The 23,622-nt window shown below is 63.1% G+C and overlaps 4 protein-coding genes and 2 long non-coding RNA genes across 11 annotated transcripts; 3 read left to right on the top strand and 3 right to left on the bottom strand.

Moving 5' to 3' along the window:
• Positions 1 to 33: 33 nt before the first annotated feature.
• LOC138062506 (uncharacterized) lies at positions 34 to 4,099 on the top strand. Of its 2 annotated transcripts, XR_011136506.1 has the most exons (5): positions 34 to 159; positions 407 to 482; positions 1,500 to 1,605; positions 1,818 to 1,862; positions 3,755 to 4,099. It is a non-coding gene; the product is annotated as an uncharacterized lncRNA (long non-coding RNA). The 2 variants fall into 2 exon arrangements; XR_011136505.1 differs by lacking the exon at positions 34 to 159 and having other exon boundaries at positions 201 to 482.
• A 4,640-nt stretch (positions 4,100 to 8,739) lies between these two features.
• On the bottom strand, positions 8,740 to 11,462 carry PURB (purine rich element binding protein B). Its single transcript, XM_068921021.1, has 2 exons — positions 9,861 to 11,462; positions 8,740 to 9,641 (listed from the first exon to the last, which is right to left on the bottom strand). The coding sequence occupies exon 1, from the start codon at positions 11,460 to 11,462 to the stop codon at positions 10,449 to 10,451; it is 1,014 nt and encodes a 337-aa protein (XP_068777122.1). The 3' UTR covers positions 8,740 to 9,641; positions 9,861 to 10,448.
• Positions 11,463 to 12,171: 709 nt separating this feature from the next.
• ACTR1B (actin related protein 1B) lies at positions 12,172 to 15,283 on the top strand. Its single transcript, XM_068921020.1, has 11 exons — positions 12,172 to 12,307; positions 13,100 to 13,164; positions 13,259 to 13,334; positions 13,444 to 13,569; positions 13,667 to 13,791; positions 13,880 to 14,096; positions 14,173 to 14,265; positions 14,350 to 14,524; positions 14,619 to 14,680; positions 14,763 to 14,803; positions 14,888 to 15,283. Exons 1-11 carry the CDS (start codon positions 12,260 to 12,262, stop codon positions 14,988 to 14,990), a joined length of 1,131 nt encoding a protein of 376 aa, XP_068777121.1. The 5' UTR covers positions 12,172 to 12,259; the 3' UTR covers positions 14,991 to 15,283.
• Positions 15,284 to 15,345: 62 nt separating this feature from the next.
• COX5B (cytochrome c oxidase subunit 5B) lies at positions 15,346 to 16,616 on the bottom strand. Its single transcript, XM_068921023.1, has 4 exons — positions 16,421 to 16,616; positions 16,254 to 16,327; positions 15,663 to 15,762; positions 15,346 to 15,564 (listed from the first exon to the last, which is right to left on the bottom strand). The coding sequence occupies exons 1-4, from the start codon at positions 16,512 to 16,514 to the stop codon at positions 15,452 to 15,454; spliced, it is 381 nt and encodes a 126-aa protein (XP_068777124.1). The 5' UTR covers positions 16,515 to 16,616; the 3' UTR covers positions 15,346 to 15,451.
• Positions 16,617 to 19,394: 2,778 nt separating this feature from the next.
• Positions 19,395 to 23,552, top strand: KCNIP3 (potassium voltage-gated channel interacting protein 3). Of its 5 annotated transcripts, XM_068920560.1 has the most exons (8): positions 19,398 to 19,626; positions 21,149 to 21,273; positions 21,369 to 21,438; positions 21,635 to 21,705; positions 22,629 to 22,736; positions 22,937 to 23,041; positions 23,267 to 23,329; positions 23,464 to 23,552. In XM_068920560.1, exons 1-8 carry the CDS (start codon positions 19,524 to 19,526, stop codon positions 23,509 to 23,511), a joined length of 693 nt encoding a protein of 230 aa, XP_068776661.1. In that variant the 5' UTR covers positions 19,398 to 19,523; the 3' UTR covers positions 23,512 to 23,552. The 5 variants fall into 5 exon arrangements, with proteins under 5 accessions (XP_068776659.1, XP_068776661.1, XP_068776658.1 ...); XM_068920557.1 differs by having other exon boundaries at positions 19,400 to 19,626; positions 22,937 to 23,329; XM_068920559.1 differs by having other exon boundaries at positions 19,400 to 19,626; positions 23,267 to 23,479.
• Positions 22,020 to 23,128, bottom strand: LOC138062442 (uncharacterized). The gene is made up of 2 exons (XR_011136451.1): positions 22,991 to 23,128; positions 22,020 to 22,697 (listed from the first exon to the last, which is right to left on the bottom strand). It is a non-coding gene; the product is annotated as an uncharacterized lncRNA (long non-coding RNA).
• Positions 23,553 to 23,622: the final 70 nt, after the last annotated feature.

Below are 23,622 nucleotides of genomic sequence, written 5' to 3'. Positions count from 1 at the left end.
CGCCCATTTTCTTCCCCCGCCCCCCTCCGCTTGTTTGTTTGCGCGAAGCGGAGATGGGGGGGGGGGGTGGCGGCTGCCCGTCTCCATCCCCGCCGCCGCCAGGGGCGGGGCTGCCGGTCCCCCGCCGGGCCGAGGCGCCGCGCTGGGCCCTGCTCCGCGGTGGGTGGTGCCTGACAGGGCCGTTGCCGTTCCCCAGCCCCGGGTCTCCCGGCTTTACCCGTCCCTTGCGGGTCCTTGGCACGTTGCTCCTGTTATTGCTGCTCCCGGGGTCTCCCGGGGCTGTGCGGCTGCCCTCCGCTGACAGGACCCCCCCAGCCCTGTGTGGGGCCTCGGCCTTCCCTGGCTGTGCGCTGCCCCTTTGCTTCTCAGGGCCTCTCCGCATGCTGCCAAGTCCCTTCTCTCACAGGTGTCGCAGACCCTGATCTCTCCCTTCCACCTCCTTTTTCAAGAAGAGGCCGGACCTTCCCACCTTCCTGCTCAGGGTGAGGTAGCAGCAGCCGTGTCAGACTCGCTCCAAGTATGATCCGTGCTGTGACCCCCGCGGTGGCTTGAAAGGCTTCAAGGTGCACCCCGAGTGATGAGAAGCAACCTAGAAAGACGTGATCCGGCGGCAATATGCTCTGGCCTGGGCATTGCCACCCATGGTGTGCGGAGCATGCAGGTTCCTTGCTTCGAGGTGGCATCTGACACCTTGAATGATGGAACTGGCAGCACCAAAACGAACTCATGAGCAGGAATTCATGCCAGGTGATGCCAAAAAGGCCTTGTGGCTTGGCAGGGTGCATTTCCCTCAAGTATTTTCTGTTTTTCAGGAAATATGAAAATAGAGAATGGTACTGCCCTGCACATTGTGGAGGTGTGAGAGACGAGAAAGGAATGAGAGGGGACAGCAGGGATAAAATAGAATTTCACTAGGTCAAAACCTTCATGGGGGAAGATTGTAAAATGGACTTGACTAGCTTGCGTTCAAGTCCAAAAGGCTCCCCAAAGTTCAATGGCCTCCAGAAATATATTTAAAAAATGCTACCAGCACAGAGTGATGTCGAGAGGCAGCTTCTCACCTTGAGGTTCAAACCCAAAGGTCACTAATAATGGCAGGGATCAAATACTGCAGAAAGTCGTAGCCAACAAATTTCTTGTCCAAACTGTCACTGGCAATTTGGGTTTGATAAGGATTGATAGCATTGCAGATGAGCTGCTCATAGAAAATAACCTCAGATTCCTCATAATGAGCCCATTCCCCAGGATTTGATCATCAAACCAAATTCAGTTTAAGTGACGAGAGTGTCAAAGTGGTCTTATTTATAAGGGAAACCTTGAATTTTAGAGGGCAAGAGTTGATAAACAAATGGAACTGCTTTGGGCGCTTGACAAAGGCCCTCACGTGGAAGAGTCTCTGAAGCGGGATGCCCACAACCAAATATTTGTTTCCCAAGGGAAAAAGAAGAGGAGAACACAACCATCAATGAAAAACACCTTACCCTACCTCTTGTTTGCAGGAGAGAGGAGGCTTCAAAGCAGCCTTGTGGTGAGAGACACTTCCAGGATGCCGCTTGGTGATGCCTGCGGGGCCCAGAGGAAAGCTCACCTTCCATGTTTTTCCAGGTATGTTGTCAGGCTTAAACTGGTCACTTCAGGCACATTTTGGCTGTACAACAGCCGGGGCTCCACAGTTCCACAGGGCTTTGGCAGCAATGGTGTCTGAGCTCCCCTCCCCTGCCACCCCCCCCCCCCCAAAAAGTAGCTGTCCTGCTGCTGGCATTTACCTGATGGCTGGGACTGCCCTCAAGATTTCTACCCTTTGGGACTTTGCACAGGGACATGCGGGATAGATGCCACTGAGGGAAGAGACGCTGGAGAAGGTAAGGGAGTGCCAGGCTGGTTGGGGGAGGAGGAGGAGGACAGGTCCCACAGGGATGCAGCTGGAGCCGAGCCACCGAGCCACCTTCGCCCTCCCTTGGCCGCAGCAGCATGAACCTGAGTCCAGGGAGCAGCGGGCTGGCTGGGGATGAGGCTGCGGCTGGGTCCGGCCGATAGCCAAGCTGCTGTGAGGTTTTGGCCCCGGTGTGGCCCTCACGGCCGTTCTGCTGGTTGCTGTCACCATCCCAGCGCAGTGTCGCTGCGCGGTGCCAGGCAGAGGCTGTGGCAGCGCCTGGGATGGCCCAGTGAGGGGCTGTCCCAGTGCCTGCTCCTGTCAGTGCCCGGCATGGCTGGCCCAGATGCCTGGGTTCCCACCTCAGTAGGGAACCTGGTCAGTCCATACCCTGCCTCGTGCCCTGCTAACCCTGGGAATGGTTTAGGGGAGCAATCGGGCACCCACAGCCGCTGGGGGGAGCTCAGCAGTGCCAGGCTCACGCCACCTGTGGCCGAGAGACTGGTAGCACCGAGCCCCCCCCCCCCCCCAGCTGCTCCTGGTTCCCCCCCGCCCCGGAGCCACGGCCCCTTTTGTCTGCACCTGCCCCAAGGGCAGCAATTGCTGCAGGCGCCTGCTGTGCCCGGGGCCCCCACAGCTGTCCCCGGGGCTCAGCGCAGGACCTGCTCCCCGCCACGGCGGCCCCAGCTCTGAGGGGGAGGGGACGGAGCAGCTGGCGGCGGGCACTGCCTCCCCGGCATCCGGGGACGTGCGAGATGCCGCCGGCTGCTCCTAGCGGAGCCCAAAGGACGAGGGGATCTGGCGCACGGGGCTCGCGAGGACGGGGTCAGGCCAGGTCCTGGGTGCTTGAGGAGAGGGTGCGGGTGCCCGGCTGCCTGCAGCGCCTCGGGGAAGGCGGCAGCCGCGGGGCCGCGGTGCGCGGGCTGAGCCTGGTGCGCGCGCACGCGTGCGGGAGGCAGCTCATGCGCACACGGCTCCCGCCCGTGTCCTCAGATGAGCCCGTGCCCGCAGGGAGCCGCAGAGCTAAATGCAGCGCAGGCTGCGGCGCCTGCGTCACAGCACGCGGGCCTGGCGTAGGCACGGGCCGCCCGGGGCCTCCCTCGCCCCGCAGGGGCGGCACGGGACTGCCGTGTCCCCACCCGGCCTGGGCACACCACACACCGAGCGCACAGCTTTTTGCACACGCAGCACCGAGTGCACGCATACGTGTTACGTATGTGCTACGCATGCACAGGCACGCTGGGCTGATCTACACACACACACACACGCGCGTGAGCAGCAACACACAGAGCAAACCTCACACGGGCACAGGAACCTGCACATGGAGGTGCACAGCGACATACACACGTGTATACACATGCACAAGAACGTGCAAACACCCAAACATGGTGCTGTTCCTTGCATGGGCACCGCACTGATCACACGCGTGTGCCATGTCAATCCCGTACTCACATGAATGTACACGGGGGTACCAATTCCTTGGGGACACACACACGCACACAAAGACCAGCAAGCCCTTACCTCCCCACACCATGGGAGAAGGGGGGACCTGAGGTGACAGGGGACAGTGCCCCATGGCTCTGCATGGGTGGCAACGGGTGCTCCCCAGTGCCAGCTGTGAGCCTGCCCACCCGTCCCTTAGCAACACGGTGACACACATGATCCACAGAGAGTGTGGCCTGACCCATAGGAGAGATTGGGGAGTCACGGAGCGCCCCAGCTCAGCTCTGCCCACTCCCCTGGCCCCCCCCACCCTCTGCTCTGCCCTGAGCACCACCCCCCCCCAACAGTCAAATAAGCGAGACAGGGGCCGGGTAGGTTTTTCATTCACTTTTCCGCATACTTTTTATTTGTTACAAACATACAATTCTTTAAATATAGACTGTAAAACTCCATTTGCAAAAATCTGCTACGGTAAGGAGTGCTCGCTAGCATGAGGAGTTCGTCACGTCGGGCGTCATCTTTGCTAGTGGTAAATCCAGGACCTGCCTTCGGCAACAGCCGGCCGCTCCCCGGCATCTCCCAAAGCCGCCCCGCCGGCCGCCAGAGGAAGGGAATGAGAATCGGCCCCGCTGCCGTGGGTCGCTCGCTCGCCGGGGAGAGGGGGACGGGGCCCCTCCGGGCGCCGGCAGCCCCGCGCTGGGCCGCGTAAAGTGCATGGTTTGCTTTATTTTTTTCTTTCATTAAAAAAATAAGAGGAATAAAACTTTCTTCTTTCGTCAAGGTACTTCGGGGTGAACGTTTTGGTCTCTCAGCAGATATTGCGGAAGCCAGTCCCAGCCCTGTGGCGCCCAGGCTTGGCGTCTCTCTCTGCCTCTAGCTTTCGGAGGAGGATGCGACTCTTCCGCCTGCTGCCTTGCCCCCAGCGCCACTGTTTTCCCACTTCACGGTACGACGACACGCGGGCAGGTGCCCAGCGGCCTTGTTTGCACTCTGTGCCACAACTCTGCACTTATCCTGCCCCGACAATAGATGAACTGGGGCATGGGAGATGGCTCGCTGCCAGGTCCCAGCTCTCGGAGCCGCCCGTGCTGCTTTCATCTCACGTGCCTTTGCCTGCGCAACCTCCTCGGCTACTGTTTGTGAGAGTTAAGGCGATAAAGCAGCACTTCCACAGTGTCGGGAGCGCAGGCGCATCCCCCTTTGCCATCTCATCGCCAGGCAGGACGGCTCTGGCCCTGTTTTGGTGGCCTCGCTCCGATGCAATGGGAGTTTGTCTCCCCATCGCTGCTCTCTTATGCTGCTGTGAGGCCAGAAAATCACAGCGGGCTCTCCCCCGCCTTTAACACGTGCTTCTGAGGCCTCAAAGCTGCAGGCCCATCACTGCCACAGCATCGACGCCATGCTGGGCAGCTAGACACCACCGACACAGGCCCAAGCGTCTGGGCACGTGAGCCTGGGATTTCCTCCACCTATCCACAAAGGTAGCTCGGCAGCGGGAGCAGACACGAACCACAGCACTAATGAGGCAAAGAGAAGCCATCCTAGGGGCTCTGAGATTTCATGTACTACAAGCCTGATGGTCACCAGCACTGTGCCTAGAAGCCAACACGCATGTCACCCTCCTCACTAGTAATTTCCTTTCCTGGCTCAGCTCAAAAGTGCGCTAGATCCAAGATTTCCTAGGGCTCTCGCTCCCTCCTGTTTAAGCAGCTGCCAAACAAGCCTCGTGGTCCCGAGCGCGTGGCTCTGCCACGCACAAGGCCGGATGCTTTCCGACATGTGCCCTTCCAAACACCGTTCTCACCACCGCCAGCAGATCCAAAGCAGAACGGGACGTCGCGGGGGCTTTCTACGTACAACTAGAGGACCTGGTATCAGGCAGGCCCGGCATGCGCTGCGAAGGGGTGCGGGGAAGGGCAGGGGAGCTTACATGGACGCACGAAACACTAGCTCTCTGCTTGGCACACACACCGCACCGCCTGACGGTGGCTTGACGTTCCTCTACCGAGTTATCTGAGCATCCGGCTCCGGGAGGAAGAAGAGGGAGACCGCTCACACCAGTTTTTAACAGCAGAGCCTCAACCTACAAGGAATATCTCTCCGAGCATCCTTCAACAAGGCCTGTCCTTCCAAGGAGACACCAGGGGTGAGCCTGCAGCTCTAAGGCTTGTTTTTTGCCACGAGACCTCTCGTAGCCACGACGCATGCAAAGATGCGCCGATCCGGTTCAAAACCCCCGCTTGCACGAGTGTCCCCCTTCCTGCCACGGGCTCCCTCGAACCACCTGACTGGCCGCGGCAGAGAGACGGGCTGCTTTTCTGACGAGAAACCTCTCGACAACGTCTCCCAGCTCTGCGGCGAGAGTCAAGGCGGTGCTCCTTCATCGAATATCTGCTGAGAGATTACTTGTGCATCAGCTAAAGTACCGTCATCACTCGCTCACGGTTCTTTTTCTTTTTTTTTTTTCTTTTTTTTTTTTTAAAAGAGAAGCCAACGCGTGGATCACGCGCTGGCGAGTTTTTCTCGCCAACAAGAGAAACCGCCACTCTCTCGAGAGCAAAGTTGCTCGTGATTTAGTCACTTCTGAATCGCTTAGGGTGCAGGCACTGCCCTGCACTCTCGCTTAGGGAAAGGTCACATCTTAGCAAGTCATCCTCTGCTATCGCCACAGCCGAAGTGTGCAGTCAGCGATGGACCACTCAATATGAGGGGATTATTGTAACCAACCTCTTGTGCCCGTTACCCTGAACGACTGAAAATGAGACAGGATAATTGTTTTTTCTTCTTCTTTTGGGGGCGGGGGAGCAGGGGAATTGAAGCAATTTTGACTCTGACTTTAAAGGAGCTGCGGGTGGTGGCAGAGCAATCCCCGCTACATGACTGGGCAGCCCCCGCAGGGATCTCTCCGCAGCCCGCAGCTCTGGGAGCGGACAGCCACCTCCGGCTCCGACAAGGGCCCATCTCTGGGCTTTTCAGCCCAGACGTCTCGGGTATTTACATTAGGTTTTGGGGTGCTATACAAGATTTACATTTCCTTTTGTACAGCAGATACTTTGATAGAGTTGTGCTCTCACACTGTCCTTTCTGGGGCAACAGAAATCTGGAAGCTCCAAGAATTTGGGATTTCCCCCTTCCGAAAAAAGAATTTTGCCCGTTTTCTACGGAATCCAAACCAAAAAACCTATTATATATATACACACACACATATATATATGTGTATATACATATATATATATATATATTTATAAAGGAACAACAAAACCATCCAACCTGCCACTCACGACCACCTCGCTGCCTTCTCCACCCAAAGCCACATCAAGGACGGGACTGGCTCTTCCTCACCACAGCTCGGCCCCATCGCAACGCACCGAAGCAAGCCGTCCTCGCCAGCCCACGTGCCTGTCCGGGCCGGCAGGTTACGCGTTCCCAGCCAGCTGAAGGGAGACGTTTTCAGGAACGAGGCTGCTCCGACTGCGCGAGCAGCCCGGTCTGTCCAGACGAGCCAGATCCAGGCAGGAGCACGGCGTGGGCAGCACGGCTTCGGGAGCCACGGCGGCTCGTGCAGCTGGGGGCAGGGAGGAAGGGATTTGTGTAACAAAAATCATCCCACTTCAATCATAAGCCAATAAATGTTTTGTGCAGTCCTCTCTCCACCTTTAAATGGCATTAGAAGCATACAAGAGGGGAGAAAACCCATCTCCTGGTGGAAACGGCAGCGAGGCGATGTCCCTTCTCCCTGCCTCCGCGCCCCAGCTCCCCCATCGCCTCCCGTCTCCGGAGCGGAGGCATCTCCTCCAGCAGTGAACCTTAGCTGGGATTGAACCCATTGTCCGGAGCAGGAAAGCGGGTCTTTGACCTGCTGCACGATAAACCAAAAAAAACCCCAACCAACCAAACAAAAAAAACCCCAAACAACATCAACCCAAAGAACATCTCCCCCCTTTCGGAAAAAACCTCAGTCCTCACTTGCACCCGTGGCTTGTCCACCCACCTTTCAGAATCGCTCTTGCTGGCCGCTGGCAGGTTAAAAAGCTCTTTTTTTTTTTTTGCTGCGAGATTTCTTCCCCGACGCGCTCTGTTCTTATCACCTGTTTGCTGGAAGGTCAAATGGAGCTGCAGAAGGTTTCTGTACATAGATACATCACTTGTCTGGCCTGACGCCTACAGAAGAAAGGTTTCTGTTTGCCAAAGCGAACGCCACGTGCGGCAGTGGGGTTGTTTTTTTGGCGTATGTGATATTTGCCTCTTTCCTCTTCCACATATTTCCTAGGCAGCTAACGACAGCTTAGCCACTGGCTGAGGCCCGTGAAGACCCCGTTGCTACCACAGAGTAGAAAGGTAAGGCTAGTTACTGCAATTCAGCCAAAAAAAAAAAAAAAAAAGAATATATATATATATATGTATATATATATAATCCTCTTCAAAAGGAGAGGTACCGCCTGCATCTTTGCAAGAACCAAATTGGCTCACAGCAGCTGAGCAACAGAAAGTCAGTCATCACCACTGAAGCAAGGAAACGAGATGCTGGTCTGCGCGCGGAACCGTTCGTTGTCCGCAATGAACGGAGTTACAGCCTCGTCCGCCGGCGGCCTCAAATCCTCCTCGCCGCCTCCGAGCTCTAATCCGCGGGACGGAGCTGTCTTACGGCGCTAAAGCGTGACTTCCGTCCGCCGAAACCGGGTGGCAATTCGTTCTCCGCGGCAAAGAACTGAACGCGTGTGAACAAAATACATAGGTAAATACAGCAGGACATTACTGGAAACAGCTGCCTTACAGTACAAAATACAGTACAAGTGTATGGATGTAATTCAAACATCAAGAAATACTATTGCTCCCGTATGATTTAGGAAACCGAGTTCTTTGCAACGGAGAAGAATAAAAACAGGAAAACAAAAGAGTTCTTTTAAAAATCCCTTAAAAAGACCTATGGACAATGGGAGGACAGGATTCATTTTTGAGAAGGGCAGCGATACACATTCGCGGCTGACAGACGGACACACGGGTAACATTCCTGGTAACATTGCTGGATTTCGGGTAGGGGATGGAGCTAATCCCCCCCCCACACACACCGCCACAACCGCGTGAGAAGAGTCGCTTTCGTCTGTTCCTCGTTTTCCAATAAATACAAACTGAACAGATAGTGTAGAGAGAGGAATACCAAAAGAAGGGTATGCAATAATAAATTAACAAGGCAGCTCAAATCAAAGGGCAGGCATGCACAGTTTCCAAAAAAACAAAAAGAGAAAAAACACCAAAAAAAGTCCTAGAGACTCTAGAAGATGTCACACAAGTAATACCTGAAACTTTGGAATGAACAGCGGGCTCCCCATTCAGTTCAAAGTTACTAGTATACGATAACGTGGCTAAAAAAATACCTTTCTGGAGGGGTAGGACTGACCCGATTAGCTAAAAAAAAAAGACCATTTGAGAGTGAAAATCCATTTAATAATAGAAGAGGTGATCGTTGAAAAGACCCCAACTTTATTCTGGAACAGCTGGACGAATTGGCAGTAGCCAGTCTCTGGTGAAACTTGAAGGTGGTAAAAAAAAATACCCGCTGCCAGGGTATAGTTATAGTCACAGAGCTTATCGTTTTTCGCGTCGGCGCCTTCACTGCGATGGGCCCGAAGCTCCCACAGGTTGTGTGTGTCGCGCTAACAAGCCAGCCCTTGCCAACTCCGCTGTTAACACGATGTGAGGTACTGAGGAAACGGATCGAGTTCGTTTGCTAAAAATTCTCGTAAAAGAAGAACTGATGGATTTCTGCACCTGAGGTTCTTGGTGGTTTTGAGTCAGACTGATGCGTCCACGGATCCCCACCGAAGCCTCCAGTTTTGCTCGCGTCTCGCTCGGTGCCGGTCGTTCCTTTGCCCAGATTAAAGACTTGCAGCCGCGTTTCTTTCTTTTTTTTTCTTTTTTTTTTTTTTTGCTCTTTCCCAACCGAGCGACAGCTTTAAGAAATAGCTAGTTTTAGCGACCCAGCGACTGGGGCTGGATTGCCGTCACCCACCGGAGCCAGGGGAAAACTGGCTCGCCTTCCTTCCAACTACTAAAGCCAGTGCTCTTTCGAGACCACCTTATTTGGAGAGAAGGGGAAGATCTTTAGTGAGCAGCAGCCAATCCATCGAGCTTTCCTTGTGCTTTATGCCTGCTTTTTCTTTAACCTACCTCTCTTTGCAACCCCCATGTTAAAAGGAAAAAAAAAATCAAAACAAGAAAGTGTTCTTTAATCTTCAGAAACCTGCCAGCTTTTAACTAGTTCAGTTATGGGTTCCAGTTCAGACGCCTGGAGTTTAGCAGTTTGCATCCCAGAAAACAAACAATTCTGCAAAGGAAAAAAAGAAGAGACAATGGACGTTGGTCCAGATACGGCCCCCCCTCCCCACTCCTGAAATCACGCTTCCGAAAGCTCCCGGTCTCAATCTCTTTCTCTCTTCCCCCCCCACCCCCCACTCCCTGGCCCTGTTTTTAAATGCCCGTCTTCTGCCCGGCTAAGTCCATGATTGATGATTTCTACATGTCACGGCTCTTTCCCCGTCACGACCTGCACCCTTAGAGCTGGGAAGCCGCAGTGGCCTCGCTCCCTTCTCTTCGAGCTCGGCGCGCTGTGGACGCCAGGATGCTGGTTTCGATGGTGGTGGGGGCACAACGTTGACACAGACAGAGGGGTTTCGGGGCAGGAAAGGAGAGAGGATCCGGGAGGCCCCCCCCTTGCTCCCCAAAAAACAGAGTCCTTGGGCTGAAGCAGGCGTAGGGGAGGAGGGAGGATCCAGGCGGCTGGGTCCTCCGGCGCCGGGGGAGGATGGTGCGCGTCCCGGGCTCCCTTCGGGACGGCGGTGGCTTGTCCCGGCGGGTGACGGGGCTGCCCCGCGGCGGTGCAGGTCGGCGTGCGTGCGTGTCTGTGTGTGTGTGTGTGTGTGTGCATGTGTGTACGTGGAGGAGGGAGGGACGCGGTCGGTGTCTGCGGTCGGGCCGGTTTCTCTCTCTCTCCAACGGCGGAGCAGGGAGGGTGGGAAAGGGGGCAGGGGGAGGCGCTCGGGGCCCCCTTCTCCCCGTCGCAGCGCCGGCAGCGAGGAGGGGAAGGGGGGCCCGGGCTGGGGGAGAGGGCGGCGGGGGGGCACGGGGAGGGGGCTCAGTCGTCGTCCACGTCGTCGCCGTCGGAATCGTCGCCGGCACCGCTGCCGCTGCCCGGCCCCGGCGGCCCAGCGCGGCGGTCGTAGAGCTTGTCCCGCTGGCGCTCCTGGATGTCGCGCATCTCCTCGGCGTAGCGGCAGAAGGCGCCGCCGAACTTGGCCCAGGCCTTGTAGGGCACGGTGATGGCGTTGCGGTAGGACGGCTTCACCTCGCTCACCCGCAGGAAGACGCCGTACTTGTTGCAGCCCACGTCGAAGAAGAAGCGCTTGGAGTCCACGGTGATGGAGGTGCCCTCGGGCAGCTCGCCGTAGAGCCCCCCGCCGCCCGGCCCGCCGCCCCCGGGGCCGCCCAGCTCGTCCTCCTCGCCGCCGTAGTCGTCGATGAGCTTGGCCAGGGCGTCGCGAAACTCGATGAGGCCCTGGGCGGGCAGGGCGATGGTCTGGCCGCTCTGCAGGCCCGGCGGGCCGCCGGGGAAACCGCCGGGGCCGCCGGGGCCGCGGTTGACGGTCTGGCGGATGCGGAGGAAGCGCCCGCGCTGGTTCTCCTTCAGGTCCAGGTAGTACTTGCGGTTCTCCCGCACCAGGAACTCGCTCTTGAGGGCCCGCCGGGGCCCGGGGCCGGCGCCGTCCTCGCCGGCGGGGCCCGCGGCCTGCGCCAGCTGCTCGGGGCTGGAGGGCCCCAGCTGGGCGTAGTGCTCGATGAAGTCGCCCAGGTAGTCGCGGAACTCGGCGGCCACGGCCATGGAGAGCGTGAGGCGGCTCTTGGAGCCGCCGGCGCCCACCTCGGCGATCTTGAGGAAGCGGCCCTTGGCGTTCTGCTTGACGTCCAGGTAGAACCGCTTGTTCTGGATGTCCAGCCGCTTCGAGGCCAGCTCCTGCGTCTCCTGCTCCGGGCCGCCGCCGGCCCCCGGCCCGCCGCCGCCGCCGCCGCGGGGCCCCGCGAACCCGCCGCCGCCGCCGCCGCTGCCGCTGCCGCTGCCGCCGCGCTCGCTGCCGCTGTCCCCGTCCGCCATCTTGCCCGCCCGCCCGCCCCGCGCCTTCCGCGCGCGCGCCCGCCCCGCTTCCGGCGCGCGCCCCCGCGTCCTCCTCCTCCTCCTCCCCCCCCCCACCCCGCGCCGCGCGCCCGCCGCCTCCCCTCCGCCCCTCTGCGACAGGGGTGACGTCACCGCCGCACTCCACCGCCCCCGGCGCGCGCCCCCTCGCCTCCGTCACGTGAGCGGCCAAGCCCCGCCCGCGGCGTCCCCGCGCGCCCTCTGCCGCGCGGCGGAACCCCGCCCCCTCGGCGAAGCCCCGCCCCTTTCGACGAAGCTCCGCCCCCGACACCCCCTCCCCCTCCTAGCAGTCCCGGCCATGGCAACCCCCCCCCCACCCGCGCCACCCCCAACCCCTCCCCCGGCTACCCTCAAGTCGCCCACCCCCCGGGCACCCCAACCCCCGCTCCAGGCACCTCCAAACTCCCCCGCCCCCCCCATAGGGGTGCGCGGTCCCTTTAAGAGCGGAGCCATGACATCACCTCCCCCCCCCCCGCCTCCCTCCCGGCCGCGCGGCGCAGCCAGGCTTGATGCGGAAGGCCCGCCCCCGCGGCGCGCCCATTGGGCGGCTGTCAGGCGGCGGCCCCGCCCCCGGCGCCCCTTCCCGCCCGGCCGCCGCCGCTGTCAATCGCGCGGCGGGCGGGCTCCCATTGGCTGGGCGCGGCGGGCGGGGTAGGCTGCGCGGCGGGCGGCGGGGGGCGGGGGAGGGAGGGGAGCGTCGCCCGGAGCCGCGTCCAGCGCCGAGCCCCGCGCAGCGAGCGGGCGGCGGGCCCGCCGGCATGGAGGCCTACGACGTCATCGCCAACCAGCCTGTCGTCATCGACAACGTGAGCCCGAGCCGAGCTGGAGCGGGGGGGGCGGGGCGGGAGGGCTCCGGGGTCTAGAGCGCGGGGCGGGGCCTGGAGGGGCGGCCGGGTTCTAGAGCGGGGGCGGGGCCTGGCGCGCGGGGGCGGGGTCTGAGACAGGGGGCGGAGCGGGGAGGGGGCGGTCTAGAGCGGTTCCCCCCCTCTCCGATCCTGGCACCTCTTTGGGGGGGGGTTGTCGCCCACCCCTTTCGGGGGGTGGGGTTCTAGATCAGTGTGGAGGGAGCTGGGCTCTAGAGCAGGAGGGGGATCTAGAGCGAGGGGGGGAGCCCAAGGCCTAGAGCTCTACCCCCCCCCCACTCCAGACACCCCTCGTTTTTGGATGACTGACCTTATTTTGGAGCCCCCTCCCCGTGTTCTGGATCAGCTTCTGCATGGGGGGCAGTCTAGACTGGGGGGGGGACCCCTAGGGAGCCAGACCTTGGCACCTAGAGCTTGGGAGGGGGTTGTGGTCTGGATGAGAGGTCGAGAGTGGGGGGGGGGGAGTCTGGCAAGGTGGGCAGACACCATATTCTAGATCTGAGTTCTAGATCAGGAGGAACTCCTGCACTCTAGACTCCCCATGGTTTGGCTCTGCTCTGGAGCCAGACTTGGTTGGGGGGAAAGGGGGGGGTCTAGCAAAGCTGGGAGAGGAGGGCTGGGGGCAGTGGGTGGGCGGTGGAAGACACCCTGCTCTAGAACCGAGGTTCTAGGGGCGGGCTTTCTAGCTCGAGGCGCCACGCGGGGCGGCGCTGAGCTCCTCGCCCCGTCCCGCAGGGCTCGGGGGTGGTGAAGGCTGGCTTCGCCGGCGACCAGATCCCCAAATACTGCTTCCCGAACTAGTGAGTATTGGGGGGGGGTTGGGGGCGCCCCCCCCTTCCCCTGGGTGTGGGGGGGGGCCACCCTTGCCGCTCCTCTCACCCCTCCTCTCGCCAGCGTGGGCCGCCCGAAGCATGTCCGCGTCATGGCCGGCGCGCTGGAGGGCGACCTCTTCATTGGGCCCAAAGCCGAGGTACCGCGGGGCGGGGAGCACCCAAGGGTGCTGGGGAAGGGCCGGGGTGGGGGGGGGGGACACGAATTCGGGTTCCCCCCGTCGCTGAGCGCCGCCTCTGCCCCGCCAGGAGCACCGGGGCCTCCTGGCCATCCGCTACCCCATGGAGCACGGCGTGGTGCGCGACTGGAACGACATGGAGCGCATCTGGCAGTACGTCTACTCCAAGGACCAGCTCCAGACCTTCTCCGAGGAGGTACCGACCCCGGCGGGCGCGCGGGGTAGCGGTGCTGCGTTCCCCCCCCGCCCCCAAACAACCGCCGCACCCTCACCCCCACCCTCCCCTCGCCCAGCACCCGGTGCTGCTCACCGAGGCGCCCCTCAACCCCAGCAAGAACCGGGAGAAGGCGGCTGAGGTTTTCTTCGAGACCTTCAACGTGCCGGCGCTCTTCATCTCCATGCAAGCCGTGCTCAGCCTGTGAGTGCGGGGACGGGGCGGGGACGCGGGCGAAGGCAGCGACAAAGGCCACCGCCGACGGCTCCGTCCCCGTCCCCTCTCCCGCCAGGTACGCCACGGGTCGCACCACGGGGGTGGTGCTGGACGCGGGCGACGGCGTGACGCACGCCGTGCCCATCTACGAGGGCTTCGCCATGCCCCACTCCATCATGAGGGTGGACGTGGCCGGGCGGGACGTCTCCCGTTACCTCCGGTTGCTCCTGCGTAAGGAGGGCGCCGATTTCCACACCTCGGCCGAATTCGAGGTGGTCAAGACCATCAAGGAGGTGAGGCGGGGCGGGCACCGGGGTGGCGGGCGCCGGTGGTGGGGGAAGCTCTGCTCAGCCCCGTTTCTCTCCGCAGAGAGCCTGCTACCTCTCCATCAACCCCCAGAAGGACGAGGCGCTGGAGACGGAGAAGGTGCAGTACACCCTGCCCGACGGCAGCACCCTGGACGTGAGTAGCGGGTCGGGCGCGCAGGGATGGGGAGGGCGCGAGCCTCGAGGCCACCTCTGGGAGCCGGTGCCGTGTCCGCGGCAGGTGGGTCCGGCTCGCTTCCGGGCTCCGGAGCTGCTTTTCCAACCGGATCTCATCGGCGACGAGAGCGAAGGCATCCACGAGGTGCTGGCTTTCGCCATCCAGAAGTCCGACCTGGACCTGCGCCGCACGCTCTTCGCCAACATCGTCCTCTCCGGCGGCTCCACGCTCTTCAAAGGTGCCCGCCGCTGCCGTCCGCCCGCCCCCGCGAGGTTCCCCGCCGGCGCTAACGTCTCCCCCCCACCCCCGACCCTCTTCTCCCTCCCCGCCAGGTTTCGGGGACCGGCTGCTCAGTGAGGTGAAGAAACTGGCCCCCAAGGACATCAAAATCAAGGTGAGGGGTGGGCTGCGGTGGGCCTGGCCCCGGCGGGCCACCCGGCGCCACCTCGCTGACGCCCGGCCTCTCTCTCTCGCAGATCTCGGCCCCGCAGGAGCGGTTGTACTCCACGTGGATCGGGTAAGCGCCCCCGCCGCGGCCCCCGCTGCCCCCCTCCACGCAGCCCCCACTCACCCTCTCCCTGTCCCCCCCTGCCACCACCAGCGGCTCCATCCTGGCCTCGCTGGACACCTTCAAGAAGATGTGGGTGTCCAAGAAGGAGTACGAAGAGGACGGGGTGCGGGCCATCCACCGGAAGACGTTCTAGAGAGGGCCGGGGGCGCCCTGGGTGTGCTCGCGCCCCCCGCCGGGAGCAGCTTCTCGCCACGCGCGCGGCGCCCCGGGGCCCCCGCCGCGCTCCAGGGACGGCCCCGGGACTGCTACCCTCCGCCCTGGGGCAGGGAACGGGTCCGTCCCTCTTTCCCGGAGCGGCTCGCGGAGCTCGGAGCCCCGCGCCCGCTTCCCCCACCCCACCACCATGTACAATAATTTAACACGGTTGCCTGTATTCTTTTTTTTTGTAAATTCAGTATAGTAATAATTATAAATTAACCGCCAGGCTCTGCTCCGCGTTGTGCCTCTCCGCGGGGGGGGGGGGCGGCGCAGGCAGGACCGGAGCCGGGTTTCCAGACCACAACTCTTTTATTTAAGGAAGATGACGGGGGAAGGGGACAGCGCCGCGGCGGCTCCGCTCGGCCCCCGCGGCGTCCCGGCCCGCGAGCGGCGGCCTCAGTGCGGCAGCTCGTGGGGAATGAGCTTGTAGTGGGCGCCGCAGGAGGGGCACCGCTGCGCCTCGCCCTTGTGCAGCCAGAACCAGATGACGCAGCTGTTGTCCTCTTCGCCTGGGTTGGGGGGGGGGGAGAGGGGGTTGGGGAGGGGGTCTGGCGTGAAGGACCCCCCCCCACGGCGAGGGAGGAGGCTGGGGGGGGGGGGCACTTACAGACGCAGCCCACGATGCGCTTGTCGCCGATGGAGGGCACCAGGTTGGGGTCTTCCTTGGTTCCCGCGTAGCGTTTGGGCCGGAACATGCTATAGGGGTCCTGGGGGGGGGGGGGGGGGGCAGGGGGTGGGCAGCGCTCCCAGGCCCCCGCCCAGGACTCGATCCCCCCACATTTCTGAGCCCCCTTCATCCTCCAGCTCCCTCCCAATTTCTAAGCTCATCTAACCCCCCCCGAAGTTCCCCCCCCCCAAAACGCCCCCCCCATCCACAAGGGCACCTCATTCCCCCAGACTCAACCACCCCCCCCCCGCGATTTCCAAGCTCCCCCACCCCCGAGGACACCCCATCCCTGAGCTCCCCTAGGAGCTGCCCCCCCCCCCCGCCAAAATCTCTCACCCGCCCCCATCCCTGGGCTCATCCTGCCCCCAGGCTTCGACCCCAAATCTCCACATTGCCACCCTCCCCCTCCCCGCCCCGCGGCCATTCAGCACCTCCAAGCCCCCCCACCCCACCCCCAAGGACACCCCACCCTTGAGCCCCCCCCCCCGGGGACTCGACCCTCCCCCTAACCCCCGACCCCCCCGCACTCACCAGGCCCTTGTTCATGGCCTCCAGCACCTTCCGCTCCAGCCCCGTCGCCTGCTCCTCGTCGCTGGCCAGGCCGCCTGCGGGCGGCGGCGCGGCCCGTCAGACCGGCCGCCGCCTCCCTTCCCCCCCCCCGCCCCCCCCCCCGCGGCCCCCCCCTCCCCGGGGCTCACCGGGCACGGCGAGGTGGCGGGCGGGGGCGGCGCGGGCCGGCAGGGCGGGCGGCAGCCGCAGGGCCGCGCACACCCGCAGTAACCTTGACGCCATGACGAGGCGGCGGCAGCGGCGGCGGCGGGCGCGCACCCAGCGCTTCCGGCGGCGGCGGAAGTGAGCGGCGCTTCCGGCGCGGGAGGGGCCGCTCGGCCCCGCCCCCCCTCGGCCGCCGGAGCCCCGCCCCCTAGCAACCCGAGCCCCGCCCCCTAGCAGCCACCGCCACGCCCCCATCGCCCCCCATCCAGTGGGACCCCGGCCTCCCCTCCCCCGCAGCTCCCCTCACCCTCCCTCCATCCCCCATCCACCCCCCTCACCCTCCCTCCATCCCCCCTTCATCCCCCCACTCATCTCCTCTTCATCCTCCATCCATCCCCCCATCCACCCCCCTCACCCTCCCTCCATCCCCCCTTCATCCCCCCACTCATCTCCTCTTCATCCTCCATCCATCCTCCATCCATCCTCCTCACCCTCCCTCCATCCCCCCTTCATCCCCCCACTCATCTCCTCTTCATCCTCCATCCATCCCCCCTCACCCTCCCTCCATCCCCCCTTCATCCCCCCACTCATCTCCTCTTCATCCTCCATCCATCCCCCATCCATCCCTCCCTCATCCTCCATCCATCCCCCCATCCATCCCCCCTCATCCTCCATCCATGGCCCCTTCACCCTCCCAGTCATCTCCTCTTCATCCCCATCCATCCCTCCATTCATCCCCCTCATCCTCCTTCCATCCCCCTTCATCCCCCCACTCATCTCCTCTTCATCCTCCATCCATCCCCCCTCACCCTCCCTCCATTCCCCCTTCATCCTCCCACTCATCTCCTCTTCATCCTCCATCCATCCCCCCTCACCCTCCCTCCATCCCCCCTTCATCCCCCCACTCATCTCCTCTTCATCCTCCATCCACCCCCCTCACCCTCCCTCCACGGCTCCTTCATCCCCCCACTCATCTCCTCTTCATCCTCTATCCATCCCCCATCCATCCCTCCCTCATCCTCCATCCATCCCCCCATCCATCCCCCCTCATCCTCCATCCATGGCCCCTTCATCCTCCCAGTCATCTCCTCTTCATCCCCATCCATCCCTCCATTCATCCCCCTCATCCTCCTTCCATCCCCCTTCATCCCCCCACTCATCTCCTCTTCATCCTCCATCCATCCCCCCTCACCCTCCCTCCATTCCCCCTTCATCCCCCCACTCATCTCCTCTTCATCCTCCATCCATCCCCCCTCACCCTCCCTCCATCCCCCCTTCATCCCCCCACTCATCTCCTCTTCATCCTCCATCCATCCCCCCTCACCCTCCCTCCACGGCTCCTTCATCCCCCCACTCATCTCCTCTTCATCCTCTATCCATCCCCCCATCCATCCCCCCTCATCCTCCATCCATGGCCCCTTCATCCTCCCAGTCATCTCCTCTTCATCCTCATCCATCCCTCCATTCATCCCCCTCATCCTCCATCCATCCCCCGTCCATCCCCCCTCATCTTCCTTTCATCCCCCTTTGTCCCACCAGTCATTTCCCCTTCATCCTCTCTCCATCCCCCCTTCATCCCCATCCATCCCTCTATCCATCCCCCCTTCATCCCCATCCATCCCTCTATCCATCCCCCTTTATCCTCCATTCACCCCCCCATCCTCCTTCCATGGCTCCTTCATCCCCCCATTCATCTCCTCTTCTTCTTCCATCCATCCTCCCTTATCCTCCTTCCATGGCTCCTTCATGCCCCCATCTACCTCCCCTTCATCCTCTCTCCATCCCCCCTTCATCCCCATCCATCCCTCTATCCATCTCCCTTTATCCTATATCCTTGCCCGTTCACCTCTTCATCCATCCCCTTCATCCTCCATCCATCTCTCCATCCCCCTTCATCCTCCATTCCCTATCCATCCCCCCTTCATCCCTCCATCCATCCCCCCTTCATCCCTCCATCCATCTTCCCTTCATCCCTCCATCCTTCCCTCCTCCATCCCTCCATCCATCCCCCTTCATCCCCATCCTTCCCCTTCATCCCATCCATCTCCCCTTCATCCCCATCCATCCTCCCTTCATCCCTCCATCCTTCCCTCCTCCATCCCTCCATCCATCCCCCTTCATCCCCATCCTTCCCCTTCATCCCCATCCATCCTCCCTTCATCCCTCCATCCTTCCCTCCTTCATCCCTCCATCCTTCCTCCCTTCATCCCCCCATCCATCTCCCCTTCATCCCCATCCATCCCCCCTTCATCCCTCCCTCCTCCTCCTCCCTCCCCTCTTCATCCCTCCATCCTTCCCTCCTCCATCCCTCCCTCCCAGCTGGTGCAGCACATCACCACTGGGGAGGGGGGGACAGGGACACAGGGGCGCGGGCACAGCCCCCTTCCCGGACGCCTGGGCCCCCGTGCCTCAGTTTCCCCCCACGCCAGGCTCCAGTGCGCCCGGGGTGGGGTGGGGGGGCCGCCGCCTGCTTACTCATCCTTTATTAAACCAACCCGGCCCCGGCTGCTCGTTAATAATTCACACCGCTAATTGCCTCCGCTGATGGCCTGCCAACCCCCCCCTCCAACCCCGCTCGCTCTGCCCCGCGGCCACCTCTGAGGGGAGACGCCAGGGCTTCCCCGCCTTTCGTGATTTGGGGATGGAGGGGGTTCGCCCTCATCTGAGCTGAGAATGCTCACGCTCGTTACACCAAATCCCCCCCCCCCCCCGCCGCCCCGGGCCTGCGGGAGGAAATAAAAGGTGGAGAGGGGAAGAAAACATATATAGAGATAGATATATAAAGAGCCAGGTTGGAAGTGGGGGAGCGGGTGCCCCGCTGCCGCCGGCGGCGCCGTGGGCCCGTGCCAAGGAAGGAGGGATGGAGGGAGGCGGAGGTGTGCGGCGGGGCGGCCCCGCGGGCGCTGGCCGGCCGCCCGCCCGGGGGCTGCAGGCGCCGGAGCCGTCGGCTTCGCCCAGAGCCTCGCCGGGGCCCGGCCGAGGCGCCTGCAGCCCGATCCCCCAGCCCGGGGTGCCGGTCCGGCCGGTGGCGCCCGTTCGGGTGGCCTCGGGGCGCATGGTGGGGGCTCCCGGCCGGCCGGCCCAGCCATGGGCATCCAGGGCATGGAGCTGTGCGCCGTGGCCGTGGTCATCCTCCTCTTCATCGCCGTCCTCAAGCAGTTCGGCATCCTGGAGCCCATCTCCGTGGAAGGTAATCCCCCCCCCCCCGCCCCCCGCTCCAACCCCAAATTTGCTTTTTCCACACTTTTTTTTTTTTTTCCCGGATCAAACCCGACCCGGCTGCTGGAGGGTTTGGGGCAGCCGGCGGCCTCCCCGGGTCCGGCGCCGCGTCGCTCTTCGCAGCCTATTTTTAAAGCGCGCACGCTTGCCGCGTCATGTCCCAGCCTTGCGCTGACCTTCCCCCGGGGGCCGGCTCACGCTCCGGCTCCACGTCGCCCCCCCAAAATCTCCCCCAGACCGGATGCCGGGGACCTCTGACTCCGCACTGACCCCCCAAACCTCCCCTAAACTGGATGCTGGGTACCGCCGAGCCCGTGTCCACCCACCAAATTCCACCAAGACTGGATGCTGGGGACCTCCGAGCCCACCTCGACCCCCCAAATCCCCTCTACACTGGATGCCGAGGACCTTCAAGCCCACATCAACCTCCAAAATCCCACCAAGACTGGATGTCGGGGACCTCCAAACCTACCTTGACCACCCCGACCCCCCCAGATGGATGCCAGGGACCTCTGAGTCCATGTTGACCTCCAAAACCCCACCAAGACTGGATGTTGGGGACCTCCGAGCCCACCTTGACCCCCCAAATGACCCCCAGACTGGATGCCAGGGACCTCTGAGTCCCTGTTGACCTCCAAAACCCCCTGAGACTGATGCTGGGGACCTCCGAGCCCACCTTGACCCCGTTCAGCTCCGCAGTGCCCATTTCCACCCCCTCAAGCCCAGCTGGGCAGCAGAGAGCGGCGTTAACCCCTCCGCGGCGGTACAAAGGGATAAAACCACCCATCCGGGCCAGGATGAGAGCCGTCACCCCCCCTCCGGGGCCGAGCGAGCTGCATCAGCCCCGATTTCTCGTGCCCCTTTCGCCGTCCCCCTCCCCAAGGCGGCTCCGAGGCCGGCCGGGATGCGGCGCCGAAAGGCCCGAGGGGATCGCGTTGGAAATCCCAAACCCGGCGGCGTTTCGTCTCCAGGCTGCTCCTCGCCCGTGGGAATTCCCCGCCGGAGGCTAGCCAGCTGCCCGGGAAAGCAGCCCGGAGCGGCGCCCTCGCTACGGGCATCAATTTTCTCACTGGCAGAAACCGTCAGCAAACGCCGCTGCAGCGGCTCGCGCGATTAAACCCGGAGCGGCGGCCGAGCCCGGAGCTCCGGGTCGGGTTTCCTTCCAAGCGGCGGTGGGCTGAGAGCCGCTCCATGCCCGCCGCGAGGCTCCCGCCGGCTCCCCGGTGGCTGCGGGGTCTTTGCGTCCCCCTCCAACCGCAAAGCGACCATCCCACCCCTTCCTGGCGCTCCCTCTGCCCCTTAATTAAGCTCCCAGCCCATTAGGGAGGTGTCACGAAGCCGGCGCCGTCCTCCCGCAGCCGCCAAAGTTTCCCGAAAGCCCAAAGAGAAAAAAATCCCCAAATCGGGCGAGTCGGCCGGCGGCGAAAAATTCGCCTCGGGGCCGGCAGTCGGGCCCGTCCTCGGCAACCGCTCGCCGTCCCGTCTCTCCGCAGACGGCGGCGACAGCGATTTCGAGCTTTCGGCCGTCCGGCACCAGCCCGAGGGGCTGGAGCAGCTGCAGGCGCAGACCAAGTTCACCAAGAAGGAGCTGCAATCCCTCTACCGGGGCTTCAAGAGCGTGAGTGTCGTCGGCGCCCCCGGCCCCAGCTCGCGAGCAGGCGGCGGCTCCGGCGCGTGATTTGGGCTTAATCGGGCGCTCGCTCCGCTCCCCAGGAGTGTCCCAGCGGCCTCGTAGACGAGGAGACCTTCAAGCTCATTTACTCGCAGTTCTTCCCGCAGGGCGGTGAGTTGGGGGGCCGCCCGAGGCCGGAGGGGAAAGGGAGGCGGTTTGGGGAGGGACGCTCCAGCCCCTCACCCCCACCTTGGGGATGCGTCCATTGGGCGAAACGCCCCAAAAACCCGGGGCCAGACGCGCCACGGAGCCGCGGCCTCAGTGGGTCAGCGGCTGGCGCCTCTCTTCCCCCCCCTAACCCCGGCAGACGCGACCACGTACGCTCACTTCTTGTTCAACGCCTTCGACGTGGACGGCAACGGGGCCATCTGCTTTCAGGTGAGCGCGGCGGCGGCGGGGGCTGCCGGGATATCGCCGCCGCCGCTCTCTCTTACAGGGCCGAAAGGCGCCGGGAGCCCGCTGCGAGCGCGGCGCTGGAGTCCTTGAGCGGCGACCTGCAGGTTTCCCCGCCCGCAGCTCCCAGCCCGGCCGCCCCGCAGGGCTGTAAGCACGCCCAGCGCGGTGATTCATCAGATATTGCTCCTCAGCCTCGTGCGGTCGAGCCTCGAAACTCAGCTGGGCCTTCCGGGAGGCTTGCGAGGCGCTTGGCACAGCTCAGGTTCCCCCCCCCTCCCAACTCCCCAAAAAATCAATTTGCGACTTTGCAATTTAATTTCTGCAGCTCAGCAGAAACTGCCGGAGCCGCGTTCGCGCGGCGGAGCGGCCAAAGGCTTCGCGCGAGGCTATTTACGGCCGCCGAGTTCGTCACGAAGTCGATAGGGCGCAAGTCCGCGCCGCGCTGTGGCCCGCTCGCTCCTCGAGGCTGGGCAAAGCGCCGCGGGACGCCGGGCGGCGAGGTCGGCGTCTCCGCGCTGCCCTCCTTCGAACGCGTCCGCCGGGGAAATCAGCTTTCGTGAACGGCGAAGGCGCCGCGCGTCGGCGGCCGCGACGGACTCTCAGGAGTTACAGCCGCTGCGGCAGGGGTTGGAGGGCGGGGGCTGGCGTCGGTTTTAGCGAAGCGATTAAAAATAGATAGGTGCGAGAATAGAAGCGCCAATCAATAGGAAAACTCCGCCGTGCGCGCCGCAATCGATGGCAGTTACGCGTCACCTTTCGAGAGGGTCGAGAGCTGGCGCGCTGGGGAGGGCAGGGACGGCGGCGGCGCCTCTTTCGGGAGACACGCGGGGATAAAAGGCTGAGGCCAGGCGGGACGAACGTCCTTCCCGGGCTCTGGCGGGTGCCCCCCGGGGTCGCTCTCGCAGGATTTTGTCGTCGGCCTCTCCGTCTTGCTCCGAGGGACGGTGCACGAGAAGCTGAACTGGGCTTTCAACCTGTACGACATTAACAAAGACGGCTACATCACGAAGGAGGTACCCGCGCGGGGCGGCCGGGGAGGTTCGGAGGTGGCGCGAGGAAGGAGGCAGCTCTCCCGAGCGCGGCCGCTCGCCCCCGTTCGAGGGGGTGTTGGCGGGAGGGGACGTGCCGGTGGGGAGGGGGGGTTTCTAGGGAGGCGGAGAAGGGGCAGAGGGTCGCACGCTGCCTTGGCGCCCGGACCCCCCCCACCCCCCAGGAAATGCTGGAGATCATGAAGTCCATCTACGACATGATGGGGCGCTGCACCTACCCCATCCTGAAGGACAACGCGCCCGCCGAGCACGTGGAGAAGTTCTTCCAGGTAAGGCTGGCCGGCGCCTCCCGGCAGGCGGCCGGGGCATTCGCCGCGAAGGTCCTCGAGGATGAGGAGGGAAGGGGGGGCTCCGGCGCGACCTCCGCGCGGGGACCGCCGAGCTGGACAAGCACGGATAGCCGGCTGGCTGGGGCGGGGGGGGGGGGGGGGAACCATCGCTGCGGCCGGGGGACGGACGGAGACGTCCCCGCTGAGCGCCTGCTGGCCTCGCAGAAAATGGACAGGAACCGGGACGGCGTGGTGACCTTCGAGGAGTTCCTGGAGACGTGCCAGAAGGTGAGCGGCCCGGGATGGTGGGGAGGGGGGGGGACCTTCATCGCTGCTGTCCTCCTCTCCGGCGGCGGCGGCCGGCGCTATCGCGTTGCCGGGGGGCCGAGAGGCGGCGCCTCGATGCCTCTCTCCTCTCCTAGGACGAGGACATCATGAGCTCCATGCAGATCTTCGAGAACACCATCTAGAGCGCCGGCCGCCCAGCAAACCCGAGGGCACGAGGGACTCGGGGAGGGGGGGGGGAGGCCCAGCCGGGAAGGCCGCGGCCCCGCTCCGCGGCCCCCCCCCCTTCCCCGCGA

This window comes from Struthio camelus, chromosome 27, assembly GCF_040807025.1.
Source record: "Struthio camelus isolate bStrCam1 chromosome 27, bStrCam1.hap1, whole genome shotgun sequence".
NCBI lineage: Eukaryota > Metazoa > Chordata > Aves > Struthioniformes > Struthionidae > Struthio > Struthio camelus.
Note: the sequence above shows the minus strand (reverse complement) of the source record. Positions and strands in the feature narration are given on the sequence as shown.